At 48.0% G+C, this 22392-nt stretch overlaps 2 protein-coding genes and 1 long non-coding RNA gene across 5 annotated transcripts in view; 2 read left to right on the top strand and 1 right to left on the bottom strand.

Annotated features, from left to right (window-relative positions):
• MAPK14 (mitogen-activated protein kinase 14) overlaps nt 1-8051 on the top strand; it is a 26361-nt gene extending 18310 nt beyond the window's left edge. Inside the window, exons 9-12 of one of the 2 annotated variants that reach the window (XM_033009545.2) lie at nt 4036-4115; nt 4650-4728; nt 5041-5214; nt 5672-8051. In XM_033009545.2, coding sequence (XP_032865436.1) covers nt 4036-4115; nt 4650-4728; nt 5041-5214; nt 5672-5739 — 401 coding nt within the window. In that variant the 3' untranslated portion in view covers nt 5740-8051. Of the gene's footprint in view, nt 1-1814; nt 1895-4035; nt 4116-4649; nt 4729-5040; nt 5215-5671 lie in introns of both variants that reach the window. The other variant, XM_033009543.2, reaches the window with a different exon arrangement.
• LOC116965581 lies at nt 6465-10518 on the bottom strand. The gene is made up of 2 exons (XR_006166002.1): nt 10450-10518; nt 6465-10059 (listed from the first exon to the last, which is right to left on the bottom strand). It is a non-coding gene; the product is annotated as an uncharacterized LOC116965581 (long non-coding RNA).
• Nucleotides 8617-22392, top strand: MAPK13 (mitogen-activated protein kinase 13). Of its 2 annotated transcripts, none has more exons than XM_042799995.1 (13): nt 8617-8682; nt 10034-10661; nt 14316-14445; nt 14813-14871; nt 16010-16118; nt 17131-17160; nt 17603-17650; nt 18571-18685; nt 19031-19102; nt 19656-19735; nt 20205-20283; nt 21588-21764; nt 22085-22392. In XM_042799995.1, the coding sequence occupies exons 2-13, from the start codon at nt 10543-10545 to the stop codon at nt 22162-22164; spliced, it is 1098 nt and encodes a 365-aa protein (XP_042655929.1). In that variant the 5' UTR covers nt 8617-8682; nt 10034-10542; the 3' UTR covers nt 22165-22392. The 2 variants fall into 2 exon arrangements, with proteins under 2 accessions (XP_042655929.1, XP_032865433.2); XM_033009542.2 differs by lacking the exon at nt 8617-8682 and adding an exon at nt 9331-9391.

Here is a 22392-nt window from a genome sequence, read left to right as displayed (position 1 = left end):
AGCATATTACACAAGTCTCTTTCAATAGCAGTTTTCCCTGGGAAAAGAGCTGAGAGCAAACTGGGCAGCAATATTGTTGGCATACCTAGTGCACATGATTTTAAATGCCTTTAGAAGAATTCAAATATTTAAACTGAGGTATGGCATGTGACATCTGAGGCATGTTAGCAGTCTGAAATTTGCACAACTGTTTCTTGCACAAGAATGAGTGAAAGATGTAAGGGTTGTTTTAAATGACACTGAAGAAAAGCCAATTTAAATGAGTTAATTGTGGTTAGTATAGCACCCTCAGCTAATTCTTCTACACCAGTGGATATACTGACTTCATTTTAAGCACTGACAATTAAGAGTTGGCAATTCATCAGCTAAGCTAAATCCAACTAGATACATTGGATTTACTTGTAGGTTTTGAGTGTTTAAATAGGTGGGAGTTGGCCAAGCAATTTGAGAAGTGAGAAATTAGTTCAGCTGTTCTGATGAAGTACTATTTCCAGGGCTTTTAATTCATTTCACATGTAAAACTTTAGACTAAGTTTACATCAAAAGATAAAGGTTTTAGCAAAGTATTGGTGATTTCCTTCATAGACCATGTGCCAGTATTACAGGAACTCTGAGGCTTTTTTTAAAAACAGATGGTTTTTGAAATTCTTGTAGTACTTGAATTAAAAGATATTCTAACAAGGAATTGTAACTGTATCTTAAAATGTCAGGAAGGCATTGATCCCAGAAAAAAACATTGTCTAGTAAGTAAACTACTTTTATTGAAAGGAAAACGTGTAACTAATTTGGTACAATTTTAAGGGCAAATATAACCATTTCAGACACAGTTTGAAATCATGAGTAGGTTTTGAAGGGTGGCATGGAAGATAAATCAGAGAAGGGAGATTATTCTTTCCATGGTTTTAAAAAGATACCTTGTGTCTCCTTACTATCTTGAGTTTTAGACATAAAACTGTGTCTTTAGTGGATTTTTTTCCCTCAAGTGTATGTCATGTCACTTATGCCGAACATTTAATTTTTCTGCCTTGTTAGAGAGGACAGCTCAGATTGGTGCGTGGCCTGATGGAAGCTCTGTTCTGGATAAAACATCCTTTGCATTTGCAGTGTTACATCCTGAGAGCTCTCTCCATAGAGATTTTTGCCTCCGAGCCCACGTTCTGTTTCTCCCGGCGGCTGCGGGGAGACGGGGGTGCCTTGGCCCCGGGGAGCTGGGGGGCGAGTGCCCGCTGCCGGCTGCAGCACCCCGGCTGCTCTGGGCCCGGGGAAGGTGCACCCCGTGTTCGGGTGGAGGGATGCTGGAGGTTGTCAGCAGGGTACAGGCATTTTCTTACTTGCGAAGTTTTAAAAGTGGCTGAAACAGCTCGGAAGGTGTTCACAAAAGGCCTTGACTCTTTTTTTAATATTAGTGCTTACGGTTTTCAGCCTTCTGCTTTACTTCATCTGTCACTAACGCCACCTAATCCTGCTAACGTCTGCTACTCTGGTGTGGGGCCTGAGAGGGTGAATTGGGCATGTAAACTGATCTTTGCCAGTGGGGCAGGAGCTCTGACTTGTGCTCTGCCATAGTTAAGGATGCAGCAGCCGATTCAATGCATGTGGTGTATTTGTAGACAAGTTGTTCAATCTGTTTGATGCAGACAGAGCTGTGTTATGCGGGGGTATTCAATTGTAAATGAGAGGAATGAATACAGTTTGCTTAAAACGGCTTTTCAGTCAAGGCCTTGGCAGGTTTTAACTTTCAACATTAATAGGCTGTTATGTTGCGCTTTTCATTTTGATTTGTCCCAGCATTTTCCTTTATGGTCCATCATTAGATATTGATCAGTTGAAGCTCATTTTGAGACTCGTTGGAACCCCAGGGCCTGAGCTTTTGAAGAAAATCTCCTCAGAGTCTGTGAGTTTACACTTTGATTGTAATATCTGCCCTTTCGGAAGTCCCAAGTTTGTATGTTGCCCTCCTGTAGTCTATCTGTAGTATGTCCTGGGATTTATTTTCTGTTATTTTTCTTTCTTTGTCATTCTTCGCTCTTGGATGGCTTTGAGTTCTTATGCTGTGTGTATCTGATCTTTATTCCTCTTACCTCTGCCTGTGGTATTATTTCGTTCTTCCATATTCTCATTTTACTGCTTCGTGACTTTTCTTCCAGTTTGTGGGTTTATACGTCGTGATATATTGTATGATCAGATGCTGCTGGGGAAGTATTTTTCACAGCTAAGAGCTTGAGGCTCGTCTCAATTATTATTTCTCCAGATTGCCTACCCAGGGATCTTTCTTAACAGGAGCAACTGTATTATCCTCTAAACGCACACAGTCCCTTCTTTAGTATGATTAATTTCTGAAACACTACTGCCACCATCTTTGTTTTTGTAGCATAAAATCCCAAATGCCTTTTACGTGCTTTTCTGTGGCAGCTGTTTCCAGGGCACACAGTATATAGTCTGCTGAGAATATAACTACTTGTGCTATGTATGTAAAGGGTGTTGCTCTGTGAGGCCCTTTTATCAAGGTAATAGCAAAAAGGTTTCTGCAGTCTCCATTTTAAAAGGTGACTTCTGTTTTCAGCCATACTGCCATTTCGGTATTGTTCTAATCTTGAATTGTGAACTTCTGCAAAGACAGTATTAAATGGCATTTAATTTTACCTGTTTCTGAAGGTGAAGTGCATAAAAATTAGAGCAAGAGATGCTGTAACAGGATGGATTAACAAGTTAATGCATAGTGAGCAATGAGCCTGAGTAGAGGTAATTAGCAGCATACTTTAGCAAGTCACTCTGCTGTTTCTGATATGCCATGGAGGATCAGCACGGTGGAGAGTGATGATAAGATTATTTTGTACTGCTGCTTATGTTCTTTTTCATGTAACAGTGACAAAAAAATAGAAAATGTGAGGTTAGCCTTGAATTACATTTGAAGGTTAGGCATGCGGTGCAAGTTGGAATCAGTTGGTCAGCTTGCTGAAGATCACACCAGTTTAAAAAGCCCTGGGACCTTCCACCTTTGGAAAGGTTAGAAGTGGATACCACAGGTTGCTTTGGGTGCCCTGTGAACTGACCTTAAGGGTAGTCTGCTATTTGAAGTACAGGGATTAGTGAGAGAGAGAAGCTTAAAGTGTGACTAGGTTAAGCAGAAGATTAGTTTGCATGCGTAAGGTTGAAGCGGACCTGGTTTTGGGGGGTTTTTCATTTGTTTTAACACTGCACAATAAAATAATAATTGCTGTTAGCCAGGTCCAAATCAAAAGTCTGTTTAAAAAAAAAAAAAGGCAGTAAACTGTTACTGTTTCTACTATTTTTTTTTTTCCATTGTATGGGGATAGCAAAATTACTAAGTGGTTGAGGGTCTTCCAGTGTGTCACTAATGAATTCTGTTTTTCTGCTGCATTACTTTACTTGCTCTTAATTTCTCTGTCTGTTCCCCGACATCAGCTAACTCTGTCTTATGCAATGCTAATGTTTTGCTAATTTTGCATTTATTGCCTTCTGTCACCTCGCCCACATATCAAAGTGCATTCAAAGCTGTTTAGAAGGAGGTGTCAGTTGTGAGCCGATTTCACTTTGCACCACAAGGAACTTAAGTACTTTCTATGCAGCAAGAAAAAAAAGCTGGTAACCAGTGCAGAGGATAAAATTTTTGTTTCTGTTTTAATTTTTGTTCATTTTCCTGAGGCTGTGTGTGTAGCTGCAGCAGCCTAGGAAAATTTTTGAGTAGCTTCAGTCGAAGGAAATGTCTACTCTGGTGGCTCAAAACTGTTGGGAAATGTGAACGCAACCGTGTGGTAGTATAATGCTACTTATGGCAGACAGAAATACTTTCTGTACTGACGCTGTTACCAACTGGTCAGTGATTCTCCATTGGTTTAAGTGTTCACTAGTGCAATTGCTAAACTTTGCGCAAGTATTGGAAAAAATTAGTGGACCCTGCCTGTGTGGCTTTTGCCTTGTGGTTTGCAGAAGAGATGCTTTGTATGCAGCTGATTTCTGTTTAAAATGGTTTTTGCACTGTTTTTTAACAAAGCCCTTGACTAGGCACTTAAGATATTAACCAGCTTCAGCAGATCATGCGTCTGACTGGAACACCCCCTGCATATCTCATTAACAGGATGCCCAGCCACGAGGTGAGACCTGAGCAGGCGAGGGGGGGTTGCAGGGCAGGTCTTCACTTGCAGTGTTTGCTGCTTCTGTAAGTGATGTGCTCGCATGTGGCATGGGGTGGGCAATTAACTACCTGCTCTTCAACAACGTTTTTGTACTAAATGAAGACTTGAGATTTGGACGGTGCGTACTGAAACACAGACTTCTGAGGCTGAGGAGAGCCTGGATGTGAGTTGTTTTTTTGCATCGTGTGCCGTGTTGTGCGGCTTACCAACAGGCACCTGACTGCACGCAGCCTTACCGGCACTCCGGGGCACCTCTTTGCTTTTCAGTCTTGCATGAACCCCAAGTTATGTCAGCTCTTCCTCTGCTGTCTCGAGTGGCCTTTAGCTGGGAAGGGATGATGCTGATGGGCTTAGTAAGTATCAGAATAAGTAAAGAGAAGGCAAAGCGAGGAGACAGACCATAATAACGAATGCTTCAGGATGATTGAGATGTATTTTTTTTTCTTGGTGGCCGGATTGTATTATACTTCAACTGAGCATTTATTTCCACAGGCAAGAAACTACATTCAGTCTTTGTCTTACATGCCGAAAATGAACTTTGAAAATGTGTTTATTGGTGCCAATCCACTAGGTAAGGCTTGCGTTTTAAATGTTGTGCCCTTCCCGAAGCTGAAGTTAGCATTTCCTGGGACACCAAGATTTCCCCAAGTTTTGTTTTGACTGCAGTAGTAGTTCAGAGCAGAGCTATGTACCATTTTCGGAGTTTACAAAGTGTGTGTGGGCTGAGGGTATAAGAGGAAGAAATTGTGGATGGTGCAGTGGGTCCTGAGAAACTACAGATCCCTCATACACACCGGGCTTTCACGAGCTTAACATTTCGGAGTACAGTGTCACACAACTCACTGGGTAACAGCCTTTCTTTTCTGTTTCGGTGTGTTTGCAGCTGTGGACTTACTAGAGAAGATGTTGGTACTGGATACAGACAAGCGAATTACTGCAGCAGAAGCACTGGCTCATGCCTACTTTGCTCAGTATCACGACCCAGATGATGAACCAGTGGCAGACCCCTATGACCAGTCGTTTGAAAGCAGAGAACTTGAGATTGAAGAATGGAAAAGTGAGTTTGGGGGGCTGGAGACGGAAGCCAGCCTGCTTCCCTGGTGGTCTGTTCCACAGCTGCGGCTCAGCTGGGCCATGGCAGTTACAGACACAAGGGAAACTGATAAAAACATGGACATCCTGTTCCTTCTGAGGTCCTTACACTGCGTGAATCTGTAACGTGCTGTGCACATAATTAACATAATCCCTGGTAACTAATTCTTACTATGAGTATACAAACATGTAGGCGACATAATTGCTCATGTCTTTGTTTTCAAACACATCTCCTCAACTCTCTAGAAGTATCTTTTATTGTGTATGATCATCTCTGAGAATGGCGTAACCATTCTTTTCTTAATTAAACATGGTTTTTCATTTAAAATAGCTTTAGAACCTGCAAGATTGTTGCAGGTTTTCTTGCATGAGGGATATCTTTAGTACTGCCTGTTAAGTTTCTGTCACACTTTTCCCACCAGGCCTGACTTACGATGAAGTCATCAGCTTTGTGCCACCGCCGCTTGACCAAGAGGAGATGGAGTCCTGAGAAGCTGCTCTCTTCTGTTTGTCCCACTTCACTGTGAGGGGAAGGCCTTTTCATAGGGACTCTCCAATTATCGTTCAAGTGCCTCGTCAAGACAATATTCTCCTTGGTGGAGGGGTTTTGTGTGTGTTGAATTGGGGAGGGTGGGGGGAGGGAAGAAAGCTGAGTCTGTGTAAACATGCTGCATGCTCTCTTGTATTCTGTGTACAGCCTGGGGCGAGCCTCTGAGGACCTGATCTGACTGCTCTTCAGTCCTTCCAGAGTAGGGGTGCTCAACCAGTTTGCACTGCGGGGGGCAAAGTGGGGAAGTTGACCTTTAAAGTTGGGTTACAATCGTTGCCATTTACCAGTTCTTCTACAATTAAGTAACCTCGAAATAATGGAAGTTGGTTTGCAGGCTTAGAGTCCTCTGTTTTCTTTGGGACTGAAGGTGGGGTTGAGGGATGTCCGTGTTCAATGCCAGATGGCTGATTTGTGTCCAGATCTTCCTGGTACAGCAGAATGTACAGGCCTGCTAGTGTCTGGTCCTTGGAACATGAAAAGGTTTTGTTTGAAATTGTAAATATGTTTGTGCCTTAAATGAATGGGGAGAGAGGGAAAAGGAAGCCTGGAGTGGAAATCTCCGACCCACTGGTTTTCAGGGTGAAGGCTCCGAGATAGCCAGGCATGAACTCGATGTAATCAGGAAATAACTGAGGCAACAGCCGCTACCCCTGGATCATTGGGTATTTCTGTATTTTTTCCCTCTTCCCCTCCTCTCGTCCTGAGGCTTCCCAGCATTAGCTCCCAGGAGAACAGAGGCTGGAGAAGGTTCTTGCTAGCCACCCGTTTTGTGCATTTTGTTCCTTAAAAGGTGGGGTGTTTTTTGCATGTCGTAGCTGTATGTGCATGTAGAGCTGCTTGATTTGTGTTGTTACTTTTTCGGGGATGGCACTGGGGCAGTTAAATCGTCAGTGAACTGTTTTACCGAGTACCTCAGCCAGTGCCGTGAAATCACAGCATCCTTCCTCTTGTGCTGCAGCTCATGGTGAAATACCTGCCGTTCTGGAGGCTTTGATGAGGAAGGGATAAAATAGACGGCATAGAAAAGTGCACCTTTTTCTTTGTGTTCTGATCTTCTGGTTCCAGAGACGGAGAGCTTGGGACAGAGGGTTTCTTGTGAGATCAAATGTAAAAAATGTTCTTCAAAGAAACAACTATGGCATCTTGTGCCAGAACTTAAGTTATTTCCTGAAAAAAATTTTTCTAGAAGTATTGGAATCCAAAGCAAAGAAGTAAGCATGCATAAAACCACAATCTCCCTTTCACTGTCTATATCTATAAATATAAATATTTATATATATATATATATATAAAAAACTAACACTTACTAGAGGTTTTTTTAGCCTCTCAGATAAGAGCTGCTTCGCTGTTTTGTAGCAGGTTGATCTCTGCCTGAGGAAACATGAAAAGGGACAAACATGGTTCAGATATTCTGTATTATTCCACAGGACTCTGTGTGAATTAAATGCCCAGAGTTAGAGACTGGCAGGAGGGGGTTTCTCAGCGTGTTTGTGTGCTAGAACTGTACCCAGGGAGCTCAGGAGCCCAATTTTAGGATGTGGGGAAGAGATATCTTTAGACATTTATTTGTTGCAGGCATCCTGTAAGGACAATGTACCTGTGTATATGTGAGGAGAAAGGCTTCTGCAGTATTTTGTGTTCTTGTTACCTACGGGACAGAGAGGAACTGTTTGTAGTGCTTTTACCCCGTGTTTGAAGAGGCAGCACAAAGGGATGTGACACGGATGACAAAGCCATTGATTCTTCCTAGGCTTCTTTTCAGTGATCTCTTCAGGTCAAACACTTAATAAAGGTCTGGGGTGAGATGAAGAGAGCAGTTATTTCATGCTCTGGGACAAAATTCTCCTCAGCCCAACAAAATCAAGACAGAAAACCTCCCTTTTCTGCTGGACCAGCAGTCCAGGTATTCAAATGAAAATGTAGATATACTGTGTAAACCTACAGCAAGATTATTTTTATCAGCCATTTTATTGTGTAGATGCTACAGTGTGATTTCATGCGGAAATATTGCTAAAGATTTTTAAGAGTATAGCTGTTGTGTGTGCGTGTCTGTGCGTGTGTGTGAGTGGGGATGTCCCGCGCGCTCCCTGCCTGCCCTGGGCGCCGCTCAGCTGCCTGCGGGCTGAGCCGGCCGCCCTTCGGAGGAGAGATCTGCTATTTTGTTCCTAGCCATGAATTTTGCTGTAATTGGTTATGCCAGATAAGATGTCACAATACCACTGGTTAAAAATAAAACCTATTTTTCAGATTTATTGCGCTGATGGTACTTGTAAACCTCTTGCACTAGAGGGTCAGCTTTGGCACGGTGTGGATTCCTCCCTGGTGCCGTCGGGATCCTGCCCGCCCGGGGCTGGGGCTGTGCCACTCGGCTGGCACTGGGTTGGTGTCCATATTTGTCTCGAGTGAATTCTTTGCTACAGAACTAGTTTAAAGTCTGACCATGAGTACTGGACACAGTTAAAAAAAAAAAAAAATTTCTGTTTAGTATAGGGAAGCGCTTACTCAACACGGTAGACCAGCGTTCTGCTACTTGCCCACACCCGGGGCCCTTCCCCAGTAGCGCTGGTTTGTGTGTGTTTGCTATTTAAAAGTGATTTTTTTTCCTCTTCAGCTGCCATCTACTTGGTGGTGGAAGGGTGTTGATGGGAGCCGGGGCATCGTGGCTCCTCGTAGCGGAGATTTTCCGACTTCTGTCGTGTGTCAGTGTCATTCACGTGGAGGGACGATTGACCAGAGCTGTGTTCTTCGCTCTAACAAAAGCCTCAGCACCTGGAGTTCCCAGGACTTGATAAACCGGGGTGGTTGATGTCAATCCGGGCCAGGTAGCCACCACCCACAGCACCCAGGCTCCCCTGCCACGGAGCTGTGCAGCAGCTCGTTTGAGTAAGTACAAGGGAAAGCGTGGGGGTCTGCTCTCGGCTGTATGGGAGCTGCCTGCCTGCTTGTTTCCATCTGCTGCTCACCTTGGTACAAACAGGGGGGAAAGAGCCTAAACAGGACCTGTCGTTTATTGTTCTGGGTAGGAAAAAGAAAATCCCCAAAACCCAAGATACACAGTTCCAGAATGTGCTTGGTTACACTATATCCTGGTGAGCAAAACCGCCCCCAAACTAAAATTGGTGAGAAGCGAATTGGGGGAAAAAAAAATAAACTATACCTACAATATCGAGTTACTTAAGGTTTCCTATTTGATTTGAATCGGTCACCTGAGTTAGTTCATTTTTCTACAGCCAAGCCATGCCCTAGATATTTAGAACTCCCTAATTGTACACTGATTACCTGCGTGTGTGTGCGTAGTTGAGCAAGAGTTGTGCTCATAAAATGAGTTACACGTTTGCTTCTGCACTGACAGTTCTTGCTGTAACACCTCTTGCTCACAGGTGTATTTATAGAACCAAGCCAATCGCCAGTTTATTTCCTGACTCTGCTGTTGCTGTGAGGCTTATTTACATGCATATGCATAAGGAAGGTTAAAAGATTCCTGTAGCACCTTGTCCCTTGTTTGTTTTATAAAACAGCAGAACCTGCCATGGCTATTTGAAGAATGTAGGGGCTGAGGCTAATGGGGATTGCAGCCATTGCCTGTCACCTGGTAAAACGAATCTTTCCTAAACCCCTGATGGAACTTTTTTCCGTGATTCCCATCTATCAGGTAGCTTGGCCCTACTCCCGGAGCAGGGGCACCACTGTGGATGATGCGTATGGACGAGGCAGGGGCTGGGGGGGGGGGGTAGAGCACGGTGTGAGCAGCTGGGCTGGCTGGGGAAGGAGCAGCTTAGTCACTTCCTTTGGGAAGTGTGTAGGATGCACCAGCCCTCCCGTGGGGGGAGCCCCACCTGAGCCTCCTGGAGTTGGAGCAAAATGTCGAGGTGTTCCCTGCTTACCGGGACGGGACCCTCTCGCGGGCTGGGTTTGCTGGTCTGGCCTGGGCACGGCAGGCACAGCCGTGAACTTGGGCTCGGTGCTCTCCAGGGAGACCCGAGGAGGGGTTGGAGCTGCTGCGGGAGGTGACACCGGAGCCAGCAGAGCCTGGGGCACCAGCAGTTCTTGGGATGGCCCCATTTTTTTTGCGGCTGCTCCTGAACCTCCTCACTGCAGTCACCTGCACAAAGGCGGAGAACCTCAGCCTGCTGTCAGTGCGTCCCCGCTCTGCTGGGAAACCAGGCTTGGGGGGGGGAATCGCCATCACTTCTGTTCCCATCCGTGGCTGTAGCACCCCGGTGTCCTTTGTCAGGAGCCTGGAGCTGTCCCCCCCATCAGCTGGAAAGAAGAAGAACGTCCCCGCGTGTCTGACGAGGCGCTGTGGCTCGTCCCCCCAGATTCCCCGGCTCGGCGAGTCCTTACTCATCCGCTTGTTCAGAGCAGGGATTTCATGAGCCCCCCCCGAGGACATTGCCCGGCTGGTGGCCCGGTGGCAGCAGGAGGGCGAGAGCCGCCGGGAGCGCCGGGGCTGCCGGCGGTGCACCTGCCACCGCGCGGGTGCTCAGCTCCTGTCGCAGAGGCCACCTGGACCAGACCGAGGCGTGTCAGGAAACCTGATGCCTCACCTGCGCCGATGTGGAGGCGGAGGGAGGAGGGCCCAAAGACATGTCCCTTCACGCTCACGACAGCTGAAAACGGAGAAGGGAACTCGCTAGAGCCTTTTCTTACCAGCGCGGGAGGCCTGGCTGTCCTGCTCTCGCTCCAGAAGCCCTCCTGTACTCCGGTGCTCTGGGGGGGTGGCAGTCCCGCACCCGCCGGGCGATGAACATCGCAAGGAGAAGAGGCTTCTACAGACAAGAGGTGAACAAAACCCTCTGGGAGCTGCCCAGGAGATACACGTCCCTCCACCCGGTGGGGTCTGGAGCCTACGGTTCGGTGTGGTGAGTGGGGTGGGGTGCTTAAAGTATCGTGCCGGGGGGACGGCGGGGGGACGGCGGGGAAATGAGGAGGCGCTTGTTGGCACCCCTCCATTAGGAAAGGACATTTGCATGTGTGATGAAGGCGGTTTGCCTCCTGCTCTGGCGCGGGCAGGGGGTTGGGGACTTGGAGGAAACGGAGATGTTTCCTCCCGCGGTCGCCCCGGGTGGGCAGGGGGGGGGAGCATTTCCCCCCCCCCATCTCGCCTCAGCGGGCTGCCCGGAGCAGCGGCTCGAGGGCCGGGAAGGCAGAGCTGCGAGGCGGCTTGGGGTGTCACCTCGATGTTGGGGGTCAGGCAGGTTTTGAGCTGCCTCAGTCCCGACCTTGTGTTAACATTTCTGTCTGGCAGCAAAGGGAGGCGGGGGAAAAAAACCACCTGGGTGTCTGAAAGCAAATTGTAGATGATGAGAGGTGGGTGCTGGAGCAGTGTGACCTCTGCAGCGTGTCCTTGCTGCGGAAACGAGCTGGACGATGACCCCCCCGCCTTGACGCTGCTCCCAGCTTGAGATCATAAAACAGAAATGATTGTAAATCGGGATCAGTAACAGGCTGGGGCTTCCGCAGCTATGGCAGAGCAGCGTGAGCTGCTGTTCATTAATCAGTTGGGCAAAGGTGCCTGTAGGGAGAGCGAGCAGGAGGCAGGTCTTGCTTGGTTTACATTGGCGAACCGGAGGAGAGAGGTGACTTTTTGAGAGGTTAAATATGAAGCAGCCCATTGATAGGATCTGAACGGAGCCCTTGTTTCATAACATGCTGAGCTAAAGAAAAAAAAAAAAAGGTGTGTCCCCTTTTGTAGGTGTTGGGCAAAGTCTCTCTGTGGGCTGTCACGGCACGGATCCCGAAACCCTGGGGCCCGGGTTCTGTCCTTGTCCCCTGGCTGCCTATTTACAAACAGGCACCCAGTGTTTCCTTTTCCCGTTTTGGTGTCCAACTGCATTTAAGCTTCTGAGATGCTTAAACGAGTCCTGCAAAATCAGGCAAGACTGAACTTGACTTCTTTTTTATATTTCTAAAATGTTTTCTGGTTTTTATCATAAAAGAAAGCAGGAAGGCTAAAAGAAAATAAAGACGGGACAAAAAAAAAGGAAGAGGGAAATCTTTCCAAAGTTTCCTTGCCCATCAGAAAAAAAGACAAATGACAATACAAATCTCTTACTGGTTCCTGTGAACATCTTGGCTGCTCTGGAGATCCCAGGGAGGGATGGGTGTTAAAACAGCCCCAGGGTCTGGGGGGTGCTGGTGCATGGACAGTGCTCAGCAGGGAGGGTTTGGTGCCGATTCCGGTACAAAGCAGAGGTGGAAGCCTGTGGAGTTAGGATTTGCTGTCCTCTGCTGGGAATTTCTGGGAAGCTTTCCTATCGCAGCATTATTCGGAGCTGCTGGTTTTTACGCCACCTTGAGCAGCGGAGAAACTACCTCAGGAAAAACAGCAATAGACGTGTCTCTTCCCTCATTAACTCTGCCCAAATCTGTGGCGATTCGGCTTCCAGCTGAATGTAATTGTCAAAGAAGAGTCTCGTGACCCCTCCAGCGCTGTCTTGCCCGGTGCCATCCCCAGCTCCACGGGTTCTCTGAGCCTGTGCTGGGCTCTCCGGGCTGTGGCAGCTGAATTAGCTCCTGGCTGTGGCGCGGGCAGGGGCGAGAGTGGTTCTGGCTGAAGCCCCGTCCCCCCACCCTCCCGCGTTGGGTGGTGGGGACAGACGCGCGGCAGCCCGGCGGGTAAGGACACGCACCCTCGGGTTGGGAAACCTGCCTGGAATTCTGCAGCAGCTGCTGGACTAGCTGGTCCAAGTCCCTTCATCTTACTCCCTTGGCTCCTTGGAAAACTTTACCCTCTGCCGACGCCTGCTGAAGTCCCGCGATGGAGACAACTCCTCCCTGCCCCGCTGGGATACCCACTGGCCTCGCCAGCGCTCTGAAGCTCCTCGGGTTTCTGCACTTCCTTTGCTTTTTGCAGCTGAAGGCATTGACTGAATCACTGTCATACCGAAGCTCCCAAAGGATATTTCTTGCTCTCATCGTGCACAACTGGAAGGGACCTTGGTGGGCAAGAACAGGGAGCTTGCTCGACGGTATGGGGGAGGTTGGGGAGAGCTGTTGACAGCCCAGACTGCCGGAGGACGCACCACATCTGATTGCTTGTGGCTGACAGTCAGAGAAGGCTGTGCGAGAGACTTCCAAGATTTGCTGCAAGGACCTGATAACCCCTCCTCAGCATGGAACCAAAGGGAACGCCGTGGGGAGCAGGATATTCCCACCTCTCCTACTGCAGTCGGCCCTAAACCCGGCAACATGCAGTTTGATTGTGTTGTTAAAGGTGGCGTTTCCCTGTTCATTTATGAAGTCTTGCCTCCCAGTGACAGCCCTGCAGGTCGTGGTAACGTCGCTTTACAGCTTTATGGTACCTGCCCTTCCCTGTCTTGGGTCCTCCGAGAGCCTCGGGGAAGGAGTGGTGGTCAGAGCCTGGCGGCCAGGGAACGTGGCGGGGGGAACCTCGCGTCTCTTTGGAGGAGGAAGCTGCAGAAAAGTGTCTGTGCAAGGCCAGAGGACGCGTGCGAAGTGCTGACGCCAGCGTTCACGTGGGCTTGGTTACCCGGTGCAGTTACAAGCTTTGGGACTGAACGTGCTGATTTATAGCCCTTCTGTTTCCCCAAGGAGATGAGATGAGGATTTACAAAGCAGTGGGAGCAGCTCTGCAAACCCACAGCGCGGTTTGGCAGGGAAAACCCTTTCTTCATCCGTTTGCCTTCTGGGGAGGGGTCAAGGAGGGGCTGGAGCACTAATGTGTAATGGGGTGCGCTGACACCCCCGCTGAGAATCCCAAATGACAGCTATCTCTGCCTGCGGGAGTCCCCTGCACTTCTGATCTGGTGAAATCTGGGGCCCCCTTTGCAACTTGATCGAGGAGCCCCCAGAAGCAGAGAGAGTGTGGCTGGATCCCCCTTGCCCAGCCACAAACAGCAAATGTGGCTGGAGGGAATAACACGTCCCGTCTCCAGCAGCGGCTGTTGTAACCAGGTTTTCATTAGCTTTACAACAGACTCTCATTTTCAGCCAGACCTGCTTTTACGCAGGAGCATACTTGTAGCAGCAAAGATCCCAAATGCAGGTGAATTAATGCCAGCAGCCTGTGTTTTCAGTGTGACATCCACTGTCTTTGCTCCAGAATACAGCAAAGGCAGCTGATGGACCTTAAAAAACAACCTTCAAGCAGATGGCAGAGCAGAAATTGTTTTATTCCCTTATCTCCATGTGTTAGGGAAAGAGAATGTGGAGTTAGAACTAATCCTGTCCTTGGGCTGTTTGTGTTTTCCTCTTCCCATGGCTCTGTTAGCTCCAGCTTGTTTCTGAAGGTTAAGGGGAATAAAGACGAGCCACTAATATGTTGCTTGGCATGACACCTGGTCCTCCAAGGAGCCCAGGCTGTGATCTGCCCCAGGTCACGCAGGGTAAGGTCTGTGTGCGCAGAGCTCCGCTGGGTTCCTCAAGGGGCCTGCCGTTGCCGTTCCTCTGTGAGCTCCAGTATGAGCTCTTCTCTAGGAGACCACCTTCGGTATTGCAAAACTTGTTAAAACATCCTGATGATGTCAGAACTGGTTTTTATTTGTCCGCCACAGTTCAGCCACAGACAAGAAGACAGGGGAGAAGGTGGCGATCAAGAAGCTCTGCCGCCCGTTCCAGTCGGAGATCTTTGCCAAGAGAGCGTACAGAGAGCTCATGCTGTTGAAGCACATGCAACATGAGAATGTAAGTATTCATTTCTCACCATTCCTGCTGAAACAAGGGTGGGGTTTTCTTGCCACCTGGCAGCAAGTCCTTTCTGGTGGCATCACCTTTGTTGTAATGGAGAGGTCCCGACATCTGGCACGTGCGGGCTGTCTCAGGGTTCAGCTGCGCCCAGTTGGCACCAGGCTGAAGCAGATGTGTAATGGGTGCTCCCGTGGATTAGTAAGAGGAAAAGCAGCTGTGCAGCATAGTGAGGAGTCCTCAGATTCCTCAGATGGAGTTCTCAGTGCTCACCTGTGCGTGCGTGCTGATGGAGAGCTGCTACCCGAGTCCCACGTGCACAGCAAATGCTTTCCAGGTTTAAATGTGGACTTCTCTTCTCCACCAGGTCATTGGGCTGCTCGATGTCTTCACCTCCGCCCCCTCCTACCAGGGATTCCAGGACTTGTAAGTTTGGAGTTTGCGTTTTTTGCATTTGCTCTGTCCAGACTCAGCCCTTGCCCAAGACACAGGTGACTTAGCTGCAGGATAGCAGCTGGGTTTGAGGCACAGTCCCAACAGACTGAGTAGAAAAGGGGCCAGACTAAAGCCAGACACCCCCAGGCAATAAGGAGAATCAAAAGCACGAGTGAGTTCTCCTCGTGGCTGAAACACCCAGAGTACATAAACAGATCCCATGCCGCGCTCCCAGCTGGGAGAACACAGGGTGTATGTAGACCAGCACATGTCAGAGGCACTGCGGTCCATGGCGTTCCACGTGTAGCACGATCCTTGCTAACCCACCACCTGTGTGACTGCTGAGCTGAGAGGCTGCACTCAGAATGTTCATCAAGCCCTGGGCTAATTAAACTGAGAATTTTACAGATCTGGCTTTCATCTTGATTCTGGCTGGTTTGTTTTTTCGTTGTTTTTTTTTGTTTGTTTGGGTTTTTTTTTGGCGTTTCCCTCAGTGTTGATGGTCAGGTTGGACGAGTTGTTTTCCTTTCCCCATCCTGGGGCATGAGCAGCGTGTGCCTGGGTTTGGGTTTTCAGCTGATGGCTGGGTATTTAGCAGCCTGCAGGAAAAAGTGTCTGGAGGTTCTCAGACCAGTTCCTGCTGGAAGGCCGTCAAGTAATTAGCAGTCTCAGCAGGCAGGCCAGCGACTGAAGGAAGCTAGATGTTGTCTTCCGAGGCAGGGCTGGTGAACATTACAAAGATAAATTTGGGAGCCAACTCAGCAGTTTTGCAAGACTCTTTAAAGCTGCGCAAGATGTTTCAGCTCCCAGATGGTGTAAGGCTGTCCGGAACTGAACATCGCTTGAGGTCTAAAGTAAACTCATTCAGGATCATTAAAGTTTGGAAGATCCGTGTTCTTACTTGACGTCAGATATCCAATTTAAGGGGAGGAGGAAGAGCAATTTTCAGAGCAGGCTGAAATCCCAGCACCACTGCAGGCTATGCTAGTTAGCCAGGAACACTGTCACAGCGACTCATCTTAGTTGCAGTAAGTTACACAGCCAAAAATCCCAACCAAGCGAGAACAAGGCTAGCCTGGTTCCCTTTGGTTTTCTTCTAGACTCAGGGCCTTGTCTTACTGCCTTTTAGCTACCTGGTGATGCCCTACATGCGGACAGATTTACAAAAGATCATGGGACATGAATTCAGTGATGAAAAGATCCAGTACCTGGTCTACCAAATGCTGAAAGGGCTGAAGGTAGGTGGGTCTGGAGGAGTTTAGTCTCCTCTACACATCACCTCTGGGTTGACCATAACTAAACCCCTTCCAACACCGTACAGGAGGATTTGGAGGGTTTATGGCACCCCCTGAGAACAGATCTTTGCTGCAGAGCTACTCTTGATCCAGCACACGTCACTAAAACGGCAGCTTGTTCACATCAGTTAATTGGGTGTCGAAGCCGTTGGCAGTCGCAGACCTCGGGATGGTGTTTCTGTGACAGCAGTTGCGTCACTCTGCGACTTGCCAAAACCCCAAGCAAAACGCTGCGTAGAAAGTAAGAGGCTGGCAGCACCGGGAGGTTCTGCTGAACTCCTACCAGAGGCTTCCAGGGGAGGAGACAGAAGGGATGATTTTTTGGTATTAAATGGAATAAGGAAGGAATGAGCTGCTGTAACTGGCTTTGAGAGAGCAGAAAGCCATCACTGCAAACCCTGGACGTACAGACAATGTCCCAGTGCTGCCCTCTGTAATGTTCTTCCCCTGGAGTCAGAGCAGTGGCTTACAGGCATTAACGAGTTCACCTTAATAACACCTTTCCTCAGATCATCTTAAGTTTAAAGAAAGGGGGGAAGAACACACAGAAGGTTTAACTGGTGTGATAAAAGCCATGCAGTCGGCTTTTCCAATTTTGTGTTTTAATGATGAATTTTTTTTCATGTGGCTTAACACCCAAAAAGAGTTTTCATGTTGTGACCATGCTCCTACTTGCAACCCCGATGCCTTTGATAGTTTGAAGCTATTTGTGTACTTGCTCTAAGGAACCATTGCTCCATACCTCCTCCTCTGCTCCACGCCTCTTTAGACTGGCAATACCATTGCAAATACTGTCAGAAATTCAGGGCAGAGATTTCTTTGCAAACTGCTGCCCCGGGGCCGGCTGCAGAGTTGTGTTCTCAACAAGCTCTTGTTCGTAGCTCTCATTTCTGTGCTGGAGAACAGAAAATTTTGTCTGCTGGTGCTCACATTGTGGCTCCTCTTTTTATTGCAGTACATTCATTCAGCCGGCATCATCCACAGGGTAAGTTCACGTGCGCTATTACCTGATTTTTGCCTGTTTTGGAGAAACACAGCTTGGACACAAAGTTAATAAATTCCTACATATAGTTTAACTAATAGCCTCATCTGCTCCAAGATCTCTCTGGTGTTCTCCCTCTTTTCCCTCTTACACCCTAGATAGGTTTGGATTTGCTCGTTTGTGCAGCATTTTGAGAAAATGCTGTAATTTTTTTTCAGGAGCTGAGAAGCATCTTATGATGCTTTTTGAGTTAAGACTGTTTCAGAAAAAAATAAAATAGTAATGTAAAGCTGTACAGTATAGCAGGCGTGGTGTCTTTGCTGTATCAATACCAGACTCGGGATGTTATGGGATTCCATCAAAGGCAAGCAGGGGTTCAGCTGAGGCTCGTGTTGATGCGTTGCAAATCAAAACATCCCTATTATTCTGCTCTTGTCTGTTGTAGGACCTGAAGCCAGGCAACCTGGCTGTGAATGAGGACTGTCAGCTCAAGGTAGGTGGGAAGGCACCACTTTGCAGCATGTAGCATATCAGATCGTGGAGGAACTGCTCTGCCAGCAGGAATTTGGCACCATCGTGTTTCCTCTTGCCTTCTGAGACTCGATTCGAGGCGTTTCATTACTCGGCGGTTGCAGGCAGTGGGAAATACTCACCTGCTGATGTAACTTGCTGAATCAGGGCCTAAGACTTGGAATGAACATCCTGTCACCGTAATTCCTGCGGCGCAGCAGTTCGTAACGACTTCCTAAATAAATTCAATACTGCTGAGCAATGTTTGCGTTAGGTGAACGATCCCTGAAGGATAACTGGATTCAACCACAGTTGCCCTTTGGTTCTCATTGACACGATGGTTGTGATTCCAGACTAAGCTATTTTCAGTATTGCTCTGAAGGGTTTCCCTGCAGCTCGCTGGTGTGGTGCTCTGGCACGTGGGTTTTGTAACTTATATGACAGGGGATGGGTCCGTGGCCTGCAAAGGTTGGGTCAAGCTATGTTCATCTCCAGTATTGAGGGAGGGGCCATCCCCTGCCAGCTGCAGGGTGTTTTCATAGAAGAGGGTGAGTCGTGGTGCCTTTGCCACCAGGTTATAGAACACCTCAAATAAAGCTCACAGAGTTGAAACTTAAGCTTTGAGAAAGGAAGCGACCTTGCGGGTAGCACGCAGCACTGATCCTTTCAGCAGGGTCTTCACACAGCAGCTAGTTTTGCAGCTGGCTTGCAATTTACAGTGGAATTAAGACAAACCTGTTAGTTCTTTGAACTGTCCCGTGGGCGGCTGTGGTGTAGTTGGGGCTTCGTTATTACCTGATTGGATCTGCTTCGTTTACTCTTAGAAGTAGGTTCTCACTTGCCCGTAGGATTTCTCTTTTCTTTCCTGCCCTTCCTTCTCCCTCTTCCTTTGGTGAACTGCAGATCTTGGATTTTGGCTTGGCCAGACACGCTGATGCTGAAATGACCGGCTACGTGGTTACGCGCTGGTACCGAGCCCCCGAAGTCATCCTGAACTGGATGCATTACAACCAGACAGGTGAGCAGCCTCGCTTCAGCGCTGTGACTGTCCGGTGGCGAGCTCGGGGATCCCGCTGGCACACCCGGGTCAAAGCTCGCGTAATCCTCCAGATGTTCTTCTTCATCATCATCCACGTCCCCTGGAGCAGAGCAAGTCCCAAAGCTGTTGCACAACTCCCAGAGCTAGTGCCTGCGGGAAATGATGAGAGCAGAGATTTTAGCAGCATAGAAAGAACAGGGGAGTGTGGAAAATGGGAGTGAAATTTAAATCAGTGCATGTTGCAAGCGAGTCCTGGCAATCACTGCTGCTTCCTTACTGTCTTTTTTTTTTTTTTTTTTTTTCCTCCTTTTTCCCTCCGAACAGTGGATATCTGGTCTATTGGCTGTATCATGGCAGAAATGCTGACCGGCAAAACGCTGTTTAAAGGAAAAGACTGTATCCTTTCATGCTGGATCTTTTTCCTGGGGTAGCAGTAATTCTTGGTGTGTGTGAAAGGGCTTTTATGAATGAGGCTACTGAGAAAGATAGGTGTCAGTCTGGTTTACCAGGAGGGTAAAAAAATCACAGGGACCAGTCTTCTTGGTGAGGAAAACAGGGAGAAGGCAGGAGGGGGATAAGACACCGTTAGAAGTACACGTCTGTGCTGGCCACGTGTGCTCTACACCAGCAACCTGACCAACCTCGCGTGGCCACAGCTCCATCCCTAAACCGCTGCCTATCCCCTGCGCCCAGGGGCCTGTGCCCGGGGGCAGAGTTGTGCCGGCAAAATTATCTGCCGATGAAAATGATATCCCAGGAAAAAAAAGCCTTGGAGCTCTTTTCACCAGTCTGATGAGTCTCTGCTTGCGTGGCTCTGTTGGGTTTGGATTGTAACCTGCTTGTAGCTCCCGCGGGTCCTCGGGCCCTCCGGCACCCAGCTGCAGGCTGAGCTGTACGGGGGTGTCCGGGGCTCGCTGCTAGACGGGTGATCTTTAACGCAGCCTGCCAGACCTAGATCAACTGACTCAGATCCTGAAAGTAACGGGGCATCCAGGAGAAGACTTCGTGGAGAAGCTGGAGGACAAAGCGGTAAGAAAGCTCACCCTGGCTTCAGGTTTTGCAGGCAGAGCTGCGGTGGGGAAAGGTGAATTTGGCCTTTGAGATGGGCGAGGTGCTGCCTCGGCAGCAGCAGTGGAGTGACAGCAGTCTTCCCCGTGGCAAGGAAGAGGTTTCTCTTTGCCAGTGGCCCGTCTGATGGATTTGGCGTCGTGTTGGGAAGTGGCGCAGATTGCAGGGGCTCCCGGGTGAGGTGCCTGACACCCCAGCAAACCACCAACCTCCTCTGCTCTCCAGTTCGGCCCTTAAAGCAGGAATATTTCCGTATCTCAAATGATAAAGCACCTCCTTGCAAACTGGTCGCTGAAACGTGAGAACTGGGATGATTTGCTGTTCTCCTCATTTGCCTTTGCTCATCTGAGCCGTGAGACCCAAGAGATGTATTTCAGAGCCCCCTCACACTTGTCCACGTGCAGTAAATTTGCTTTTCTTTCTCTTTCAGGCTAAGAGTTATATCAAGTCCCTTCCTAAAATCCCCAAGAAGGATTTGTCTGTGCTCTTCCCCAAAGCCAATCCTCATGGTAAGTCATCTCCAGCATTTCTCATGAGTTTTCACAGCTGGGAAGGCAACAGGCTGACTACCACAGCTCCAGTCTTGCTTCTCCTCTTACTCTTAATTTCTTGCTACCTTCTCCCTTGCAGGTTGTGTCCCTGCCTGTCCCCCGGGCAAATAAGTGTGGATTAAAATCAAAAGCATTCTTTATTGGCATTACAATGGCGATGTTCTACTGTTCTTGGCCATTTACCTTTTTTCTTTTTTTTTTTTTCTTCTTTTTTTTTTTTTTAACTCTAAAATGGCATAGCCTGTAGCATACAGTAGTTAAGGAAGAGATAAACTTCTGACTATTGTATCAACAAGCCAGAAGAGAGTGGGTGCTGGATATAACAGGATGTCTAGGTTGTGGGATGCAAATTATGGAATTAGGACAGTTTCATGTATCAGCTCCACTTGCTGTGAGAGTTAGGATGAATTTTGGTTGATACTGGCTTTCAGAGGTGGCTGCTTGTAGCCAAGCAGGTGATACTATGATCATTAGCATTTAGATAAACAAACTAGCTCTTCTCTGTTCAGTACTGTTTCCCAGCCCCACATCTAAGGCATCGTAGGTTTTGATAAAATGCTGAGAGTGCCACACAGTGCGGTCCAGTAATTTTTTTATTTTTTAGAGTACAGCTTAGATCCCAACTGTTGAACACCTGGATCTATTGATACTTAACAGGCAGTGGACATGTGCGGTTTTCAGGGTAAAAATTGATGTCCTAAAAAGGATTTCTTTTCCCAAGTAGACTAGAGGTGAGAGTAAGCAAAACTCGACTAAAAGCTGAAAGGAAGAAAGCATTAAGATGTTAAAATCAAGGGGGAACGGGGCTGACAGGCTAGTTGGTATCTGAGTTTCCTGCCTTCCTGTTTACCAGGGATGTATAGATTTCTATATAGATTACTCATGTTAAGACTACTTTGAGATGTGGGGGTCAGAGCAAAACCAAATGATTAAAATCGAAAAATATCTTGAAGTTACTGGCTTGCTCTATGTTCTTGCAGCCCCATCTGTGCAGCAAGGCTTATTCAGGACTAATTTGTTATTTCTGCACACCTTACACCTCCAGTTCTGTTAGTAAGAGCTCCCTGAGGCTGCTGCTGAGTGAACTTTTCATCCCCACTGACAGGAGCTCCACGCTACCTTGGCCAGGTTGAGGAATCTTTTGTTTTCAGGTCTGGAGATGTAGTACTGGAAACACTAGTCCCATCACATGCAGGGTTCCTGCACAGGATGCCTGTTTTCCATCACACCTTGCTTAGCCCTGTTCCTGTCTTCTCCTACAGCAGTGGACCTGCTTGACAAGATGTTGCAGCTCGATGTGGAGAAGCGCCTTACAGCGACGGAGGCGTTGGCTCACCCCTATTTTGACCAGTTCCGAGACGTCGAGGAGGAGACAGAAGCACAACAGTCCTATGATGATTCTCTGGAACACGAAAAGCTTTCGATAGATGAGTGGAGAAGTAAGAAGTTTATCTCTGAAGTTCTTGTTCCTACCTCTCTCTTTCCTGTGCACGTGCCGAGCAAGGCATGTGATTGCCTGCTGAGGCCTTGATGATGGTGCACATCTCCCTTGCCCTGCTCTTGTTTTTATGTGTTCAACAAAGATCCCTCCAGCTCCTCAGGCAGACTTTTTTGCCCCTTCTGCTTTGTCTCTCTTCCAGCTTGTACCTGCCCTGTCCTTTTGACCGAGTGCCTCCTCTCTGCACATTCATAACAATCTGAATTTCATCTGTGTCCTCTAAAATCACATGTTCATGGTTATTTTGTTCTGTTTTTCAAGAGCATATTTACAAGGAGATCTTGTCCTTCAGTCCCATTGCACGGAAAGACTCAAAGAAGCGAAGCGGGATGTCCTTATAGCGACTGGTGTGGCTGTGACCGGGATTCACGGGACGACGGATGGGATTTATTCCACGCTGCCTTGCTGGTGGCCATCGTTTGGCCTGTGGGACTTCAGTGTGCCAACACGAGGATGACACCGTGCTGTGGGCATTGGACTTTGTTCTGCTGAAGGGGGAAGCACCTCAAATAGTTTTCAATGCAAAAGATAAATATATTCCCACTGAAACTTCAAGTGGGAGAATTTCA

Source organism: Tyto alba, unplaced genomic scaffold (assembly GCF_018691265.1).
Source record: "Tyto alba isolate M040663 unplaced genomic scaffold, T.alba_DEE_v4.0 Super-Scaffold_30, whole genome shotgun sequence".
Taxonomy (NCBI): Eukaryota; Metazoa; Chordata; class Aves; order Strigiformes; family Tytonidae; genus Tyto; species Tyto alba.
The sequence above is the reverse complement of the archived record's forward strand: the minus strand, read 5'-3'. Positions and strand labels throughout refer to the sequence as shown.